Here is a 19,782-nt window from a genome sequence, read left to right on the forward strand (position 1 = left end):
ACCAATGTTCCCTCTAATTTTTAGTAGTCAGTTTGCGCAAAAATCTTGAGTTTTGCAAATTTTTTTCCTGTGACAGAAGTCTGTGTGCACTGAACGCATGTGCAAATGTAAACTTGAAATTGTTTCGTGATCATTTTGGCACAGCCTCTCTCTCTCTCACGGCTAATAAAACTGTATTGGCACATTTTAATGTAATACAAGTGTGATTAACTACTTGTTTAACTAACTAGTTAACAGTTAACTAAGACATTATATTCAATAGTATAATTACTACGTTATTTTAGGTAACTGACCTTTTGCGCACATATTAATTTCCTTGATGCACTGGTTGCAAAATGTGTGTGTGTCCAGCTGAGAGGGAACAGTGCCAACAACCTTGGACTATTTTTCAACAAAATCTTAAACCAAGTAGGCCAGGAAGGTTATCCTGTATGCAGCAGGTAATATGTCAAAGAAAATATGGGTAAAGGTAAAAGTTCCATTATTGTCATGTAATACTACATTTAGAATATAACATACATGAAATTCTTTAACTTATGTCTACCAGAAGGCAGACAGAAAGCCGCTACTTTGTCCAGCGCCCCTTCACAGAAACCTACAGCACCTGGTGTCTCTCATCCAAGTACTGTCCAGGCTTGAGCCTGCTTAGCTTCTGATTGGCAAAGATTGGGAGACCAGGTCTTCTGAAGTCAGAGTGGGTGGTCTTTTATGCCATCTTCTTCCAATAGGGTGACAATCCAAGTAATCCCATTCTCTGGCACCACCGCAATTTATTGTCATCTCTTGTCAGTAAGGGGAATTCCGAGCAAATTGTTGAAAGAAGTTAAAGGGATCAATGTAAAGAAACACCCTCAATCCTGGGATGCTCCAGCCACCTTCTGATGTATTGGTCTCCCCAAATCATTATTAATGTTTGTTGGTGATGCCTTTAGACCTAAATGAAGCTTTTTATCTGCTCTGCAGATACATGAACACCAAAATGCAAAAAAAAAAGAGTGCTCTTGACAGGAGTAAAACCCGAAAGTCTGCAGACACTGTGGTTGAAGTAAAAATCCAACAGTGGAGAAACTCAACAGGTCAGTGACCTTTGCACAGCCTGAAATGAGCTGGAATGAGCCGCTGGCAGTTGGCTGCAAAGAGCATGCCGGCCGGATCACATGGCTTTGTCCATGAGGGGCGTTTGAAAAATTAGCAAGTATAGGTCGAGTGGACCGAATGGCACCTGTTGAGCTCACGATCCTCCCATCCGCTCGGGGGCGCTGTGGCTTCGGCCAGCGCCTTGTCGGCGGCGTGATGGTTACGGCGGGACGGCAGGTCACAAAGTGGGGTGGACGCCGTGACGGGAGGGTCGGGGTCGGGAGGGGGAGGGTCGTGGCCCCGCCGCAGCGGGATGAGGTACCAGGCGATCGCCACCGCGGAGGATGGAGCCGAGGCTGGGCTGCTGCAGGAGACGGAGGACGGCGGGCCAGGTGAGGGGAGGGGGGGCAGGGGGAGACCCCAATCCCAGACACACCTGGGGGCAGGGGGAGACCCCTATCCCGGACAAACCTGGGGGCAGGGGGAGACCCCTAACCCAGACACACCTGGGGGCAGGGGGAGACCCCAATCCCAGACACACCTGGGGGCAGGGGGAGACCCCAATCCCAGACACACCTGGGGGCAGGGGGAGACCCCTATCCCGGACAAACCTGGGGGCAGGGGGAGACCCCTAACCCAGACACACCTGGGGGCAGGGGGAGACCCCAATCCCAGACACACCTGGGGGCAGGGGGAGACCCCAATCCCAGACACACCTGGGGGCAGGGGGAGACCCCTATCCCGGACAAACCTGGGGGCAGGGGGAGACCCCTAACCCAGACACACCTGGGGGCAGGGGGAGACCCCAATCCCAGACACACCTGGGGGCAGGGGGAGACCCCAATCCCAGACACACCTGGGGGCAGGGGGAGACCCCTATCCCAGACACACCTGGGGGCAGGGGGGAGACCCCAATCCCAGACACACCTGGGGGCAGGGGGGAGACCCCTATCCCAGACACACCTGGGGGCAGGGGGAGACCCCAATCCCAGACACACCTGGGGGCAGGGGGGAGACCCCTATCCCAGACACACCTGGGGGCAGGGGGGAGACCCCTATCCCAGACACACCTGGGGGCAGGGGGGAGACCCCTATCCCAGACACACCTGGGGGCAGGGGGAGACCCCAATCCCAGACACACCTGGGGGCAGGGGGAGACCCCAATCCCAGACACACCTGGGGGCAGGGGGAGACCCCAATCCCAGACACACCTGGGGGCAGGGGGAGACCCCAATCCCAGACACACCTGGGGGCAGGGGGAGACCCCAATCCCAGACACACCTGGGGGCAGGGGGAGACCCCAATCCCAGACACACCTGGGGGCAGGGGGAGACCCCTATCCCAGACACACCTGGGGGCAGGGGGAGACCCCTATCCCAGACACACATGGGGGCAGGGGGAGACCCCAATCCCAGACACACCTGGGTACATGTGGGGGGTGAGACCCCTTCCCCAGACACACCTAGGTATGGGGGGGGACCCTTTCCCCAGACACACCTGGATACAGGGGGAGACCCCAATCCCAGACACACCGGGGCAGGGGAGACCCCTATCCCAGACACACCTGGGGGCAGGGGAAGACCCCTATCCCAGACACACCTGGGGGCAGGGGGAGACCCCAATCCCAGACACACCTGGGGGCAGGGGGAGACCCCAATCCCAGACACACCTGGGTACATGTGGGGGGTGAGACCCCTTCCCCAGACACACCTAGGTATGGGGGGGGGACCCTTTCCCCAGACACACCTGGATACAGGGGGAGACCCCAATCCCAGACACACCGGGGCAGGGGAGACCCCTATCCCAGACACACCTGGGGGCAGGGGGAGACCCCTATCCCAGACACACCTGGGGGCAGGGGGAGACCCCAATCCCAGACACACCTGGGGGCAGGGGAGACCCTTATCCCATACACACCTGGGGGCAGGGGGAGACCCCAATCCCAGACACACCGGGGCAGGGGAGACCCTTATCCCATACACACCTGGGGGCAGGGGGAGACCCCAATCCCAGACACACCTGGGGGCAGGGGGAGACCCCAATCCCAGACACACCTGGGGGCAGGGGGAGACCCCAATCCCAGACACACCTGGGGGCAGGGGGAGACCCCAATCCCAGACACACCTGGGGGCAGGGGGAGACCCCAATCCCAGACACACCTGGGGGCAGGGGGAGACCCCAATCCCAGACACACCTGGGGGCAGGGGGAGACCCCAATCCCAGACACACCTGGGGGCAGGGGGAGACCCCAATCCCAGACACACCTGGGGGCAGGGGGAGACCCCAATCCCAGACACACCGGGGCAGGGGAGACCCCTATCCCAGACACACCTGGGGGCAGGGGGAGATCCCTATCCCAGACACACCTGGGGGCAGGGGAGACCCCAATCCCAGACACACCTGGGGGCAGGGGGGGACCCCAATCCCAGACACACCTGGGGGCAGGGGGAGACCCCAATCCCAGACACACCTGGGGGCAGGGGGAGACCCCAATCCCAGACACACCTGGGGGCAGGGGGAGACCCCAATCCCAGACACACCTGGGGGCAGGGGGAGACCCCAATCCCAGACACACCTGGGGGCAGGGGGAGACCCCAATCCCAGACACACCTGGGGGCAGGGGGAGACCCCAATCCCAGACACACCTGGGGGCAGGGGGAGACCCCTATCCCAGACACACCTGGGGGCAGGGGGAGACCCCTATCCCAGACACACCTGGATACAGGGGGAGACCCCAATCCCAGACACACCTGGGGGCAGGGGGAGACCCCAATCCCAGACACACCTGGGGGCAGGGGGAGACCCCAATCCCAGACACACCTGGGGGCAGGGGGAGACCCCAATCCCAGAAACACCTGGGGGCAGGGGGAGACCCCAATCCCAGACACACCTGGGGGCAGGGGGAGACCCCTATCCCAGACACACCTGGGGGCAGGGGGAGACCCCTATCCCAGACACACATGGGGGCAGGGGGAGACCCCAATCCCAGACACACCTGGGTACATGTGGGGGGTGAGACCCCTTCCCCAGACACACCTAGGTATGGGGGGGGACCCTTTCCCCAGACACACCTGGATACAGGGGGAGACCCCAATCCCAGACACACCGGGGTAGGGGAGACCCCTATCCCAGACACACCTGGGGGCAGGGGGAGACCCCTATCCCAGACACACCTGGGGGCAGGGGGAGACCCCAATCCCAGACACACCTGGGGGCAGGGGGAGACCCCAATCCCAGACACACCTGGGGGCAGGGGGAGACCCCTATCCCAGACACACCTGGGGGCAGGGGGAGACCCCTATCCCAGACACACCTGGGGGCAGGGGGAGACCCCTATCCCAGACACACCTGGGGGCAGGGGGAGACCCCTATCCCAGACACACCTGGGGGCAGGGGGAGACCCCTATCCCAGACACACCTGGGGGCAGGGGGAGACCCCTATCCCAGACACACCTGGGGGCAGGGGGAGACCCCTGTCCCAGACACACCTGGGGGCAGGGGGAGACCCCTGTCCCAGACACACCTGGGGGCAAGGGGAGACCCCAATCCCAGACACACCTGGGGGCAGGGGGAGACCCCAATCCCAGACACACCTGGGGGCAGGGGGAGACCCCTATCCCAGACACACCTGGGGGCAAGGGGAGACCCCAATCCCAGACACACCTGGGGGCAGGGGGAGACCCCTATCCCAGACACACCTGGGGGCAGGGGGGAGACCCCAATCCCAGACACACCTGGGGGCAGGGGGAGACCCCTATCCCAGACACACCTGGGGGCAAGGGGAGACCCCAATCCCAGACACACCTGGGGGCAGGGGGAGACCCCTATCCCAGACACACCTGGGGGCAAGGGGAGACCCCAATCCCAGACACACCTGGGGGCAGGGGGAGACCCCTATCCCAGACACACCTGGGGGCAAGGGGAGACCCCAATCCCAGACACACCTGGGGGCAAGGGGAGACCCCAATCCCAGACACACCTGGGGGCAGGGGGAGACCCCAATCCCAGACACACCTGGGGGCAGGGGGAGACCCCAATCCCAGACACACCTGGGGGCAGGGGGAGACCCCAATCCCAGACACACCTGGGGGCAGGGGGAGACCCCTATCCCAGACACACCTGGGGGCAGGGGGAGACCCCTATCCCAGACACATCTGGATACAGGGGGAGACCCCAATCCCAGACACACCTGGGGGCAGGGGGAGACCCCAATCCCAGACACACCTGGGGGCAGGGGGAGACCCCAATCCCAGACACACCTGGGGGCAGGGGGAGACCCCAATCCCAGACACACCTGGGGGCAGGGGGAGACCCCAATCCCAGAAACACCTGGGGGCAGGGGGAGACCCCAATCCCAGACACACCTGGGGGCAGGGGGAGACCCCTATCCCAGACACACCTGGGGGCAGGGGGAGACCCCTATCCCAGACACACATGGGGGCAGGGGGAGACCCCAATCCCAGACACACCTGGGTACATGTGGGGGGTGAGACCCCTTCCCCAGACACACCTAGGTATGGGGGGGGACCCTTTCCCCAGACACACCTGGATACAGGGGGAGACCCCAATCCCAGACACACCGGGGCAGGGGAGACCCCTATCCCAGACACACCTGGGGGCAGGGGAAGACCCCTATCCCAGACACACCTGGGGGCAGGGGGAGACCCCAATCCCAGACACACCTGGGTACATGTGGGGGGTGAGACCCCTTCCCCAGACACACCTAGGTATGGGGGGGGGACCCTTTCCCCAGACACACCTGGATACAGGGGGAGACCCCAATCCCAGACACACCGGGGCAGGGGAGACCCCTATCCCAGACACACCTGGGGGCAGGGGGAGACCCCTATCCCAGACACACCTGGGGGCAGGGGGAGACCCCAATCCCAGACACACCTGGGGGCAGGGGAGACCCTTATCCCATACACACCTGGGGGCAGGGGGAGACCCCAATCCCAGACACACCGGGGCAGGGGAGACCCTTATCCCATACACACCTGGGGGCAGGGGGAGACCCCAATCCCAGACACACCTGGGGGCAGGGGGAGACCCCAATCCCAGACACACCTGGGGGCAGGGGGAGACCCCAATCCCAGACACACCTGGGGGCAGGGGGAGACCCCAATCCCAGACACACCTGGGGGCAGGGGGAGACCCCTATCCCAGACACACCTGGGGGCAGGGGGAGACCCCAATCCCAGACACACCTGGGGGCAGGGGGGGACCCCAATCCCAGACACACCTGGGGGCAGGGGGAGACCCCAATCCCAGACACACCTGGGGGCAGGGGGAGACCCCTATCCCAGACACACCTGGGGGCAGGGGTAGACCCCTATCCCAGACACACCTGGGGGCAGGGGGAGACCCCTATCCCAGACACACCTGGGGGCAGGGGGAGACCCCAATCCCAGACACACATGTGGGCAGGGGGAGACCCCAATCCCAGACACACCGGGGCAGGGGAGACCCCTATCCCAGACACACCTGGGGGCAGGGGGAGACCCCTATCCCAGACACACCTGGGGGCAGGGGGAGACCCCAATCCCAGACACACCTGGGGGCAGGGGGAGACCCCAATCCCAGACACACCTGGGGGCAGGGGGAGACCCCAATCCCAGACACACCTGGGGGCAGGGGGAGACCCCAATCCCAGACACACCTGGGGGCAGGGGGAGACCCCAATCCCAGACACACCTGGGGGCAGGGGGAGACCCCTATCCCAGACACACCTGGGGGCAGGGGGAGACCCCTATCCCAGACACACATGGGGGCAGGGGGAGACCCCAATCCCAGACACACCTGGGTACATGTGGGGGGTGAGACCCCTTCCCCAGACACACCTAGGTATGGGGGGGGGACCCTTTCCCCAGACACACCTGGATACAGGGGGAGACCCCAATCCCAGACACACCGGGGCAGGGGAGACCCCTATCCCAGACACACCTGGGGGCAGGGGGGAGACCCCTATCCCAGACACACCTGGGGGCAGGGGGAGACCCCAATCCCAGACACACCTGGGGGCAGGGGGGGACCCCAATCCCAGACACACCTGGGGGCAGGGGGAGACCCCAATCCCAGACACACCTGGGGGCAGGGGGAGACCCCAATCCCAGACACACCTGGGGGCAGGGGGAGACCCCTATCCCAGACACACCTGGGGGCAGGGGGAGACCCCTATCCCAGACACACATGGGGGCAGGGGGAGACCCCAATCCCAGACACACCTGGGTACATGTGGGGGGTGAGACCCCTTCCCCAGACACACCTAGGTATGGGGGGGGGACCCTTTCCCCAGACACACCTGGATACAGGGGGAGACCCCAATCCCAGACACACCGGGGCAGGGGAGACCCCTATCCCAGACACACCTGGGGGCAGGGGGAGACCCCTATCCCAGACACACCTGGGGGCAGGGGGAGACCCCAATCCCAGACCCACCTGGGGGCAGGGGGAGACCCCAATCCCAGACACACCTGGGGGCAGGGGGAGACCCCAATCCCAGACACACCTGGGGGCAGGGGGAGACCCCAATCCCAGACACACCTGGGGGCAGGGGGAGACCCCTATCCCAGACACACCTGGGGGCAGGGGGAGACCCCTATCCCAGACACACCTGGGGGCAGGGGGAGACCCCTATCCCAGACACACATGGGGGCAGGGGGAGACCCCAATCCCAGACACACCTGGGTACATGTGGGGGGTGAGACCCCTTCCCCAGACACACCTAGGTATGGGGGGTGGACCCTTTCCCCAGACACACCTGGATACAGGGGGAGACCCCAATCCCAGACACACCGGGGCAGGGGAGACCCCTATCCCAGACACACCTGGGGGCAGGGGGAGACCCCAATCCCAGACACACCTGGGGGCAGGGGGAGACCCCAATCCCAGACACACCTGGGGGCAGGGGGGGACCCCAATCCCAGACACACCTGGGGGCAGGGGGAGACCCCAATCCCAGACACACCTGGGGGCAGGGGGAGACCCCTATCCCAGACACACCTGGGGGCAGGGGGAGACCCCTATCCCAGACACACCTGGGGGCAGGGGGAGACCCCTATCCCAGACACACCTGGGGGCAGGGGGAGACCCCAATCCCAGACACACCTGGGGGCGGGGGAGACCCCAATCCCAGACACACCTGGGTACATGTGGGGGGTGAGACCCCTTCCCCAGACACACCTAGGTATGGGGGGGGACCCTTTCCCCAGACACACCTGGATACAGGGGGAGACCCCAATCCCAGACACACCGGGGCAGGGGAGACCCCTATCCCAGACACACCTGGGGGCAGGGGGAGACCCCTATCCCAGACACACCTGGGGGCAGGGGGAGACCCCAATCCCAGACACACCTGGGGGCAGGGGGAGACCCCAATCCCAGACACACCTGGGGGCAGGGGGAGACCCCTATCCCAGACACACCTGGGGGCAGGGGGAGACCCCTATCCCAGACACACCTGGGGGCAGGGGGAGACCCCTATCCCAGACACACCTGGGGGCAGGGGGAGACCCCTATCCCAGACACACCTGGGGGCAGGGGGAGACCCCTATCCCAGACACACATGGGGGCAGGGGGAGACCCCAATCCCAGACACACCTGGGTACATGTGGGGGGTGAGACCCCTTCCCCAGACACACCTAGGTATGGGGGGGGGACCCTTTCCCCAGACACACCTGGATACAGGGGGAGACCCCAATCCCAGACACACCTGGGGGCAGGGGGGGACCCCAATCCCAGACACACCTGGGGGCAGGGGGAGACCCCAATCCCAGACACACCTGGGGGCAGGGGGAGACCCCAATCCCAGACACACCTGGGGGCAGGGGGAGACCCCTATCCCAGACACACCTGGGGGCAGGGGGAGACCCCTATCCCAGACACACATGGGGGCAGGGGGAGACCCCAATCCCAGACACACCTGGGTACATGTGGGGGGTGAGACCCCTTCCCCAGACACACCTAGGTATGGGGGGGGGACCCTTTCCCCAGACACACCTGGATACAGGGGGAGACCCCAATCCCAGACACACCGGGGCAGGGGAGACCCCTATCCCAGACACACCTGGGGGCAGGGGGAGACCCCAATCCCAGACACACCTGGGGGCAGGGGGAGACCCCTATCCCAGACACACCTGGGGGCAGGGGGAGACCCCTATCCCAGACACACATGGGGGCAGGGGGAGACCCCAATCCCAGACACACCTGGGTACATGTGGGGGGTGAGACCCCTTCCCCAGACACACCTAGGTATGGGGGGGGGACCCTTTCCCCAGACACACCTGGATACAGGGGGAGACCCCAATCCCAGACACACCGGGGCAGGGGAGACCCCTATCCCAGACACACCTGGGGGCAGGGGGAGACCCCTATCCCAGACACACCTGGGGGCAGGGGGAGACCCCAATCCCAGACCCACCTGGGGGCAGGGGGAGACCCCAATCCCAGACACACCTGGGGGCAGGGGGAGACCCCAATCCCAGACACACCTGGGGGCAGGGGGAGACCCCAATCCCAGACACACCTGGGGGCAGGGGGAGACCCCTATCCCAGACACACCTGGGGGCAGGGGGAGACCCCTATCCCAGACACACCTGGGGGCAGGGGGAGACCCCTATCCCAGACACACATGGGGGCAGGGGGAGACCCCAATCCCAGACACACCTGGGTACATGTGGGGGGTGAGACCCCTTCCCCAGACACACCTAGGTATGGGGGGTGGACCCTTTCCCCAGACACACCTGGATACAGGGGGAGACCCCAATCCCAGACACACCGGGGCAGGGGAGACCCCTATCCCAGACACACCTGGGGGCAGGGGGAGACCCCAATCCCAGACACACCTGGGGGCAGGGGGAGACCCCAATCCCAGACACACCTGGGGGCAGGGGGGGACCCCAATCCCAGACACACCTGGGGGCAGGGGGAGACCCCAATCCCAGACACACCTGGGGGCAGGGGGAGACCCCTATCCCAGACACACCTGGGGGCAGGGGGAGACCCCTATCCCAGACACACCTGGGGGCAGGGGGAGACCCCTATCCCAGACACACCTGGGGGCAGGGGGAGACCCCAATCCCAGACACACCTGGGGGCGGGGGAGACCCCAATCCCAGACACACCTGGGTACATGTGGGGGGTGAGACCCCTTCCCCAGACACACCTAGGTATGGGGGGGGACCCTTTCCCCAGACACACCTGGATACAGGGGGAGACCCCAATCCCAGACACACCGGGGCAGGGGAGACCCCTATCCCAGACACACCTGGGGGCAGGGGGAGACCCCTATCCCAGACACACCTGGGGGCAGGGGGAGACCCCAATCCCAGACACACCTGGGGGCAGGGGGAGACCCCAATCCCAGACACACCTGGGGGCAGGGGGAGACCCCTATCCCAGACACACCTGGGGGCAGGGGGAGACCCCTATCCCAGACACACCTGGGGGCAGGGGGAGACCCCTATCCCAGACACACCTGGGGGCAGGGGGAGACCCCTATCCCAGACACACCTGGGGGCAGGGGGAGACCCCTATCCCAGACACACATGGGGGCAGGGGGAGACCCCAATCCCAGACACACCTGGGTACATGTGGGGGGTGAGACCCCTTCCCCAGACACACCTAGGTATGGGGGGGGGACCCTTTCCCCAGACACACCTGGATACAGGGGGAGACCCCAATCCCAGACACACCGGGGCAGGGGAGACCCCTATCCCAGACACACCTGGGGGCAGGGGGAGACCCCTATCCCAGACACACCTGGGGGCAGGGGGAGACCCCAATCCCAGACACACCTGGGGGCAGGGGGAGACCCAAATCCCAGACACACCTGGGGGCAGGGGGAGACCCCAATCCCAGACACACCTGGGGGCAGGGGGAGACCCCTATCCCAGACACACCTGGGGGCAGGGGGAGACCCCTATCCCAGACACACCTGGGGGCAGGGGGAGACCCCTATCCCAGACACACCTGGGGGCAGGGGGAGACCCCTATCCCAGACACACCTGGGGGCAGGGGGAGACCCCTATCCCAGACACACATGTGGGCAGGGGGAGACCCCAATCCCAGACACACCTGGGTACATGTGGGGGGTGAGACCCCTTCCCCAGACACACCTAGGTATGGGGGGGGGACCCTTTCCCCAGACACACCTGGATACAGGGGGAGACCCCAATCCCAGACACACCGGGGCAGGGGAGACCCCTATCCCAGACACACCTGGGGGCAGGGGGAGACCCCTATCCCAGACACACCTGGGGGCAGGGGGAGACCCCAATCCCAGACACACCTGGGGGCAGGGGGAGACCCCAATCCCAGACACACCTGGGGGCAGGGGGAGACCCCTATCCCAGACACACCTGGGGGCAGGGGGAGACCCCAATCCCAGACACACCTGGGGGCAGGGGGGAGACCCCTATCCCAGACACACCTGGGGGCAGGGGGAGACCCCTAACCCAGACACACCTGGGGGCAGGGGGAGACCCCTATCCCAGACACACCTGGGGGCAGGGGGAGTCCCCAATCCCAGACACACCTGGGGGCAGGGGGAGACCCCTATCCCAGACACACCTGGGGGCAGGGGGAGACCCCAATCCCAGACACACCTGGGGGCAGGGGGAGACCCCTATCCCAGACACACCTGGGGGCAGGGGGAGACCCCAATCCCAGACACACCTGAGGGCAGGGGGAGACCCCTATCCCAGACACACCTGGGGGCAGGGGGAGACCCCAATCCCAGACACACCTGGGGGCAGGGGGGAGACCCCAATCCCAGACACACCTGGGGGCAGGGGGGAGACCCCTATCCCAGACACACCTGGGGGCAGGGGGAGACCCCTAACCCAGACACACCTGGGGGCAGGGGGAGACCCCTATCCCAGACACACCTGGGGGCAGGGGGAGACCCCTATCCCAGACACACCTGGGGGCAGGGGGAGACCCCAATCCCAGACACACCTGGGGGCAGGGGGGAGACCCCTATCCCAGACACACCTGGGGGCAGGGGGAGACCCCTATCCCAGACACACCTGGGGGCAGGGGGAGACCCCAATCCCAGACACACCTGGGGGCAGGGGGAGACCCCTATCCCAGACTCACCTGGGGGCAGGGGGAGACCCCAATCCCAGACACACCTGGGGGCATGGGGGAGACCCCTATCCCAGACACACCTGGGGGCAGGGGGAGACCCCTATCCCAGACACACCTGGGGGCAGGGGGAGACCCCAATCCCAGACACGCCTGGGGGCAGGGGGAGACCCCAATCCCAGACACACCTGGGGGCAGGGGGAGACCCCTATCCCAGACTCACCTGGGGGCAGGGGGAGACCCCAATCCCAGACACACCTGGGGGCAGGGGGGAGACCCCTATCCCAGACACACCTGGGGAGCAGGGGGAGACCCCAATCCCAGACACACCTGGGGGCAGGGGGAGACCCCTATCCCAGACACACCAGGGGGCAGGGGGGAGACCCCTATCCCAGACACACCTGGGGGCAGGGGGGAGACCCCTATCCCAGACACACCTGGGGACAGGTGGGGGGGGAGACCCCTATCCCAGACACACCTGGGGACAGGTGGGGGGGGAGACCCCTTCCCCAGACACATCTAGGTACGGGGGGAGACACACCTACAGCTTTGTGTTTTTACTTTAATCACGGTGTCTACAGACTTTCGTGTTTTACAATAGTTTGTCATTTCATTTTAATGTTATAACCTGTTTGAAAGCTTGCTGAGTTTATTACATTTAGACATATTGTTTAATTCTAAGTGTATTTTGTCGCCCAACAAGAGTGGGTGTTTTCAAAATTGGACATGTAAATGTTTCTTGAGAAATGCGTGGTTTCTTTTCCCCTTGGTGTGTGCTTGGAGCTTGCGTTGTCTGTTTCCTGTTCCTGTCACTCCTGTGCTACCTGATCCTGGTGAGGCGACACTTGAAAACTTGTATCCTTGTTTTTAAACCCATCCTAATCTGTGTGATCCTCTTTAAAACATGTCTCTGTGATGAAGCTTTTCGTTGCTGCCATAATATCTTGTTAGCCTTGTTATATTTTTTGTGTGTTATTACTGATGTGAAGTGACTTGGGACAAATTTGCTATTTTAAATATGTGTCATATGGGAAGGTATTGTTACTCCCATGTCATGTTGGAAGAGTGCTTTGTGCCACTGTAATAAACACACTCTGCACTGCTCACTTTCCTATGATCAGAAACTGGTTGAGAAATGATCAGATCCAGCTTTCTATCTCGTCCTGATCCACTTTATACCTGAGTGGAAGATGTTAAAATTAGGCCTTGGAATTAACATCAAAAAGAACACTGGACAACAAATTTTTTCAAAAGGTTTGCTTCCTGAAAAAAAAGGGATTATGGACGACAACTTCAAGCTGAACACAAAGATAGTTTCAGATTTGTTGTATCACGTAGGAAGTTGGAGAAACATTAAACTAACTTTTATTGAATTTAGCGTGTTTAATCGCATCGTGATGCTGACACGTTGCGTTAGTTCAACTGACCTAAAAATGTTTTTTTTTACGCTGTACTCAGCATCTGATGCCTCTCGTGTCAGTGTCCACCAATAGTCGGACAGCATGGATGGATTCCATTTGCCCTGAAGCAGTTTTTTCATGTTTGCAAAGTCCTGGTGAAACATTTCACCATGTTCGTCACTGACTGCACCAAGATTAGCAGGGAAGGATGCAGAAAATGAATTTTCAACAACCTGGTTTTGTACGCTTGAAGTAGATTTAAAATAGGACAGGAAATCACAAAAACAAGTCAAATCTTTAAAAAAAAAAGGGAAATTTTAAAGCGATTTTTGTGATCAGCAGCTGAAATACACTCAAAAGTGTTCAGGAAGCAAAATCCAGTGGAATCAGTGTTTTGTTCACACACCTGTGGCTCACTTGTGCCTCTACATGTGATGCTATTTTGTTGGCAACCACATATGAGTTCCTCTTCAATTAAAAAAAACCCTCAGATTATTTTCTTTTTATTCAAAGCTAAATCAATAGGCTTTTTAGGTTGGATTCGTACCTTAGTCAAAGGACAGTTTTTAATTTGGAGATACAGCACTAATAACAGGCCCTCTGTATCACAAGCTTGTGCTGCCCGAAAGTTTTTGGAAGTCATACATCTAAGCTGCGAGACTTCACTGCAGGAGTTCCTTGGGGTAATGTTTTGGCCCATTCGTCTTCATCTGTTTCACCAGCGACTTTCCTTCCATTACAAGAATTAATCATGCGCCTACTCCTTCTAACATTTGTCAGTCAAAATCAAAACTGAACATAATATTCTACAATTTAGAAGATTAATTATTATGGAACCAGGATGTTTTGATTTCCTGGTTTATCTTGTAGATACAAAGACTTATTAAAACTTCTCGAGCAAGACAGGTTGTGACCAATTCGTCAATTTGAGAGTGTTGCATTTGACAACTGCTTTCCCTGGGCCTCACAGTGGAATTCCATTTCAAAGTGTATCTTCAGATAAATCCCCATGGCTGAGTTTAATTACATCTGCTAGTTCTGAAAGTAAGGTGACCTGCGTGTGGACCCAGTGTCGTCAGTTCCACATAAGCAAAAAGCATCTGGGCACATGGTTTTAATCCTCCATTACAGCCCTTCATCAAACCTCGTGCACATTTGAAATAGATTAGGTCAATCTTTATCAGATCATAGCTGGTGTGTCAGAACATTTTGGGAGGAAAAATGCTACTACTTCTCCTACCTTGGTTATTTCAATTAAGTATCATTTACAAAAAGAATGTTTCTCTTTCAGATGAATTTGAAAATGGTTCATCATTTATTTGCTTTTGGATTCTGACTGCCTTCATTTTCCTCCTGGTGATCATCACCTTTCCAATTTCGGGATGGTTTGTCCTGAAGGTACGTAGCACAGAACTGATCAGTATTTCTTGTCTCTTTTATGTCATGGCTTTGATCTTAGATTATGGAGAGCAGAAGATCTAGTGGTATTAGTGGAGGCTGAGTTACCTTATCCAAGTTTGGATAGCTGGGAAAGGGTTTGGACAAATTTAGCCAGAATTCCTACTTTTGATAGTTATTCTGTCACGAATGAGGGGCTCTGGTCTGAAATGTCAACGGCCTATTGCTTTCCATGACCTGCTGAGTTCCTCCAATACTTCTATCTGTTTTCCATTTCTCCAGCAGACTTCTCACTTAACCAAGGTTTTTGAGCAGAACCGCAAGAGACCGATAATTTCAGTGTCCAAGTCTGCTCTGATGGTTTGGGGTGAAATTTGAAAGTGTGCAGACTCTGTGATTGTAGTGAAAACACAGAAATGCTGGAGGAGCTCAGCGGGTCATGCAGCGTCCATAGGAGATAAAGATATATTGTCGACATTTTGGGCCTGAGCCCTTCTTCAAGGAAGAAGCAAAGAAATCAAGGCTGAGTTCCAAGGAACAGTAAATGTCCAAAAAATCCAGATGCCAGAAATTGGGACCACCCAAGAATCCGGACCTCAAAAACTCTAGGCTGAAATTCAGACCACCTGAGAATCCAGACCTCGACAACTCTCTGCTTTTGTTTGCATTTGTGCATTGTATAGGCACCACAGATGTACCAGACCAACCCAATCGCTGAGCTGTCTGGATTTTAGGACTTTTACTGCAGATGGTTTCAGATCCAGGGATTTATACGGGTTTTGTTGTATAGCTTGCTGGAATTCTGATCCTTTACTGTTGGTGAGTGAAGAGAAGATGATGTCCTGCTTCAGTGTCCAAATCGGGTAATACTGCTTCTGTTTAAAACCGCAGAAGGTGTCGAGCCAAGAGCGGTTTGTCGTGTTCCGTCTGGGAAAGGTTATAGGCAGCAAGGGTCCTGGAATCATCCTCTTGTTGCCTTTCATTGACCAGTGGCAGGTAGTTGATATCCGGACCAAGTCTTTCACTGTTGGACTATTTGAGGTACGTTCCCTTCTGCTCCCTGATTTTTGGAAAGGTTGCTGTTAGTTATTTTTAGCAAAAGAATCCACAGGAGTACAATTGGAGATTAATTGCAGTGCTGTGCTGTCTGACCTCCACTGTAATGTAATGACTTCACTTCAGCAAATCCTTGTTTTATCCCCACCAAAACCTTTGGGAATACCTACTGTATATATTTGTGTTATAGTCGATACCATAAAATCAACCCCCCACCAAATTTCTAGCCCGGAAGCCCATCCATCTAAACTCCTGATGCCCTAACCATCTTCTTTCACCTAGGCCCCGTCCGCCTGCCCACTGGAGCTTCCGATGCCCTGACCACGGACTCTCGCTTCAGCCTTCGACCCACTGGAGTTCCTGATGCCCCGACCGCCGTCTCTCACTTTGGCCCCGGCTGCCCGCCCATCCAATCACCCGAAACCCTGATCACGGACTCCCTCATCTGCTTCCCGCCCACTGGAGTTCTCGATGCCCTGACCACAAACCATCACCTCAGCCACCTACCTATCTAAGCTACCGATGCCCCAAGCGATGCAGGTACTTACCATGGTCAAAAGTGAGGTGTTGTATTTCTAGAATAGGTCACTTCTTAAATGGAGTCTGAGAAACTTGGTTCTCTGAGAAAACATTATACCTGTTAAATAATATGGAGCCAATATGTAGGTGAATGACTGTTAGAGCTTCCACAATCTAGTTGGTGTTAAAGCTATTTGAGTTAATAGACATATTTAAAAGAATTGCAGATAAATAACTGAGACTAAGTGAGATACAAACCAGAGGACATGGGTTAAGGGTGAAAGGGGGAACATTCAGGGGAACTTCTTCATACAGAGAGTGGTGGGAGTGTGGAACGAGCTGCCACTTCAGTGGTGAATGTGGGCTCAATTTTAACATTTATGAAGAATTTGGACATGGATAGGGAGGGCTATGGAGGGTATGTGGGACCAGGCAGAAAAATAGTTTGACACAGACTGGAGGGTTGAGGAGCCTGTTTCTGTGCTATAATGTTCTATCTTCTGAAAGTGGGTATTGGAGTTGTTGAAGGTTCCTTGATTTCTTGAGTGTGATGCAGAAATATCCCCTTTTGAGAAGCAAATGAATGAATGGTCGTTTTGGTAATAGAGTCAGTATTTAATACCCATCCCTAATTTCCATGGAGGACAGAAGGTGCTTATGAAGCAATGCCACAGGCTGCATTAGGGGGCAGGAGGAGTGATCTCTTTCCCTGGAGGGCATTAGCATAGCAGGTTGTTTTTCACCACAGTCTGTTTTTTAAAAAATTCTAAACATAATTAGCTGAGCAGAAATCCCTCAGCAAGCAGGGTACGTGTTGAAATTTTCTCTCTAGATCATTAGTCCAATAATTTAACCTTCAAGCGCAGGTACTCGGTCTTTTAGATTTCAGATTTATTGTCAGACTATCTCCATGACATCACATACAACCCTGAGATTCTTTTTCCTGTGGACCACTTATTGGTAGTGCAAAACAAAACTGTACACAACATACACATGTAAACAAATAAAGAAATGTAAAAAACTGATTGAGTTGGTTGTTGAGGAGTCTGATGGTGGAGGGGGAACAGCTGTTCCTGAACCTGCTGGAGTGATTATAATACGATAAATTAATTTTTAAAATGGCAGGGCAGACTCAACGGGCTGAATGGCCTACTTCTGCTCCTATATCTTAACGGCATTGCAATCTTTAAAAAAAAAATTATGTAAACAGCTTAAAAATAAAAATGCTAATCTCGGTTCGTCCTGAAGAAGAAAGGGTAAACTCTCTCCTCTTTCGTACAGGCAGCTTGTAAAGATGGAGCTCAGATCATTGTTGGTGCGGAGGTCAGCTACCACGTCTCGAATCCAGTCCTCTCCGTGATGGTTATGCTGGATTACAAGAACACCTTGGGACACACTGTTCAATCTGTGATGATCAGCTTCCTACTCAAGAAAACCCTGGACGACATCAAGAAGAAGAAGAAGAGTAAATTTGAAGAGCAATTATCAGTGAGGACTTCTTTCATCTTAAACAATTATTTTGACTTGCCCATTGAGCACAGATGTCAGTGCCAGGTTTGTGTGCCATGCTTTCAGTGCCCTGCTGCATGTGGTATCACAGTGTGTAGTGCAGTCAGAATCCTGCTGCAAGATTGTGTAGCTTGAGTCTGCAGCGGCCAATTCAGGTGTAGGTCTTCTCCTCCCTCTGTTGTTTAAAACCTAAGGCATTATCAGACTGAGCCGATGACTGATCTTTGTTTTTTTTTTAAATGACTGATCTTTGTTCGCAAGTCTCTCAGTTTCACCCTCTTTCCTTCTTGCTCATTCAATACTTCGATGACAAGAGAAATATTGTGTAATAGTTGATCCTCCGCCCACCCATCCGAGCTCCCAATGTCTCGCTGCCAGCCCATCTGAGTTCCAACTGCCCGCCTCCTGGATTTACACCTCCCACCTGTCCAAGCTCCCAATGCCTTGGCCGTCCGCCTGAGCTCCCAGCTGCCTGGCCACCCGTCCAAACTTCCGGTGCCCCGGCCCCAAAAAAATTGGTCCAAATAACTCAACTATAACACTTCAATCGGTAACCGGTCTGCAGACTCTTGTGTTTTATCTCTGGAATGGGATAAATTCCTGGACGGACATCTGGAGGAGGTGGGGGGAGAATTGAGCGCCAAACTTTATGCAGAGACTAGCAATTAGAATGAGCCATCAGCTGATGGTGTACAATCACAGACTAGGGCAAGTGAAGGAGAGTGGAATTGCACCATCCTAAAGGGTTTGAAAATCTATATTTAGAGCAGAAAGTCTTTCAAGTAATAATGCACTTATATTTGTTCTTTTAACCTCTAGTTAGAAATCAACGAAAAGACCAGCTCCTGGGGAGTGCAAGTAGATCAGATGAATGTGATTGTGCACAGTGTGTTGAACTACCCTCAAGAAGATGTGTCCAACATGCCCAATATTCCATCCAGGGACCAACGAAACTGGTTTCCCCTCCCCCTCCAGAAGATAGCTCAGCATGCTGTACACAGTAGCTCCTCGCAATCAACGCCCTCTCAGCAGCTCTCCGAATGTTCAAGTGACTCTGAAGGTTAGGAATGTTCCTCCTAATACTCGGTACCTCAGGGAAAATGTGGTGACTGCATGACTCTGTAGGTTCAAGCATGTGAGCACCACATCTGAACAATCAACAATTCCTCAGTTGGATAGGGTTCTGAGATACCCCCAGGGACCTACAAGCCGAGCAGAAAGAAGGTCAACTTCTTCCTATTGGGATTCTTTTCCTTTCTTTACTGTGTCTCTCCCTCTATGTTTGTTTAAATTCAAGTTTATTTGTCTCATTATACCTGGCACAGTGAGAAAGGCTCTTCTGCGAGCAGTCTAACAGATCAACTGTGAACAAGAGAACCAGGGGCCGCATGGTTAGTGCAATGCTATTACAATGCTAGTGAACTGGGTTCGAATCTGGCGCTGTCTGTAAGGAGTTTGTATGTTCTCCCCATGTCTGCGTGGGTTTCCTCCGGGTGCTTTGGTTTCCTCCCACCTTAAATGTACAATTAAATACACCTTAATTGTATGGGCTGTATGTCTAAATTAAAAAAATTAAATTATGGAGTATAGATTTACAATTAAAAAGGATCCATTAGTACAAAGCAAAACAGCATGAGGGAACTGTTGTGGGGTCCATTCAGGACCCTGATAGCTGCGGGGAAAAAACTGCTTTTCAGCATGTTGATGCATGACATTACACTTTCAAGCCTCCTTTTTC

At 56.7% G+C, this 19,782-nt stretch overlaps 1 protein-coding gene across 7 annotated transcripts in view; it reads left to right on the top strand.

Annotated features, from left to right (window-relative positions):
* The first annotated feature begins 337 nt into the window (after positions 1-337).
* Positions 338-19,782, top strand: part of stoml1 (stomatin (EPB72)-like 1) — a 37,587-nt gene continuing 18,142 nt past the window's right edge. For 2 of the 7 annotated variants that reach the window (XM_069902569.1, XM_069902571.1), the window contains exons 1-6: positions 338-440; positions 964-1,076; positions 14,854-14,960; positions 15,852-16,001; positions 17,817-18,089; positions 18,864-19,104. In XM_069902569.1, the coding sequence (XP_069758670.1) occupies positions 968-1,076; positions 14,854-14,960; positions 15,852-16,001; positions 17,817-18,089; positions 18,864-19,104 (880 nt within the window). In that variant the 5' untranslated portion in view covers positions 338-440; positions 964-967. Of the gene's footprint in view, positions 441-963; positions 1,077-1,310; positions 1,470-14,853; positions 14,961-15,851; positions 16,002-17,816; positions 18,090-18,863; positions 19,105-19,782 lie in introns of those variants that run through there. The other 5 variants (XM_069902575.1, XM_069902574.1, XM_069902568.1 and 2 more) reach the window with 4 other exon arrangements.

This window comes from Narcine bancroftii, chromosome 11 (genome assembly GCF_036971445.1).
Source record: "Narcine bancroftii isolate sNarBan1 chromosome 11, sNarBan1.hap1, whole genome shotgun sequence".
NCBI lineage: Eukaryota > Metazoa > Chordata > Chondrichthyes > Torpediniformes > Narcinidae > Narcine > Narcine bancroftii.